General features: G+C 24.9%; 1 protein-coding gene across 1 annotated transcript; it reads left to right on the top strand.

Moving 5' to 3' along the window:
- Window positions 1-73: 73 nt before the first annotated feature.
- Window positions 74-347, top strand: LOAG_16265 (hypothetical protein; the record flags this gene model as incomplete). The annotated part of the gene is made up of 1 exon (XM_003151753.2): window positions 74-347. A coding segment is annotated over one exon (159 nt), but the record flags the coding sequence as incomplete, so codon positions are not given.
- Window positions 348-598: the final 251 nt, after the last annotated feature.

Genomic DNA, 598 nt, shown 5'->3' with positions numbered 1-598 from the left:
AAAGATTTTTTGTTATTAATTCAAATTTTATTTTTGAGTTTTTTTTTTTTGTAAATTTCTTTTTTTTTTCTTTAAATTTCAGAATAATGCTCAACCAACTCGATATGGTAGTATTCCAGCTCAGGCTGTACATCAAGCATTAGGTATTGGTAATGGTCAATCAACTAATTCAATTTTAAATGAAAATCAATCAACAATATCAAGTGATCAACAGATACCTATTGTTCTTTAAGCATATTCTTGATCATGTTCCTGAATGCCTACCTGGTGATTAACAGATACCTATTTGTTCTTTAAGCATATTTCTTGATCATGTTCCTGTTCTTTTTTTTGTTTTTCTGCGATCGTTAAACTATTCATTTTTTTTTCCGGATCCAGTTTATTTCTGAGCTGTTTAATCAGCCAATATTTTTTGTATGAAATATATTGTTTATGTATATAAATTTGAAATTGAAAAGTTATGAATTTATCAAATTTTGAAATAACGGGAAAAAAAAGAAAGAAAAAAGGAATAATTTCAAAAGAAAATTGGAAAAAACCAATAAAATAAGGCGTAAATTATATTGATACTAAAGAGGAATATAAATTTAAAAAAAAA

This window comes from Loa loa, assembly GCF_000183805.2.
Source record: "Loa loa unplaced genomic scaffold supercont3.5240, whole genome shotgun sequence".
In the NCBI taxonomy this organism is placed as follows: Eukaryota; Metazoa; Nematoda; class Chromadorea; order Rhabditida; family Onchocercidae; genus Loa; species Loa loa.
This window is presented reverse-complemented; position numbering and strand designations above follow the sequence as displayed.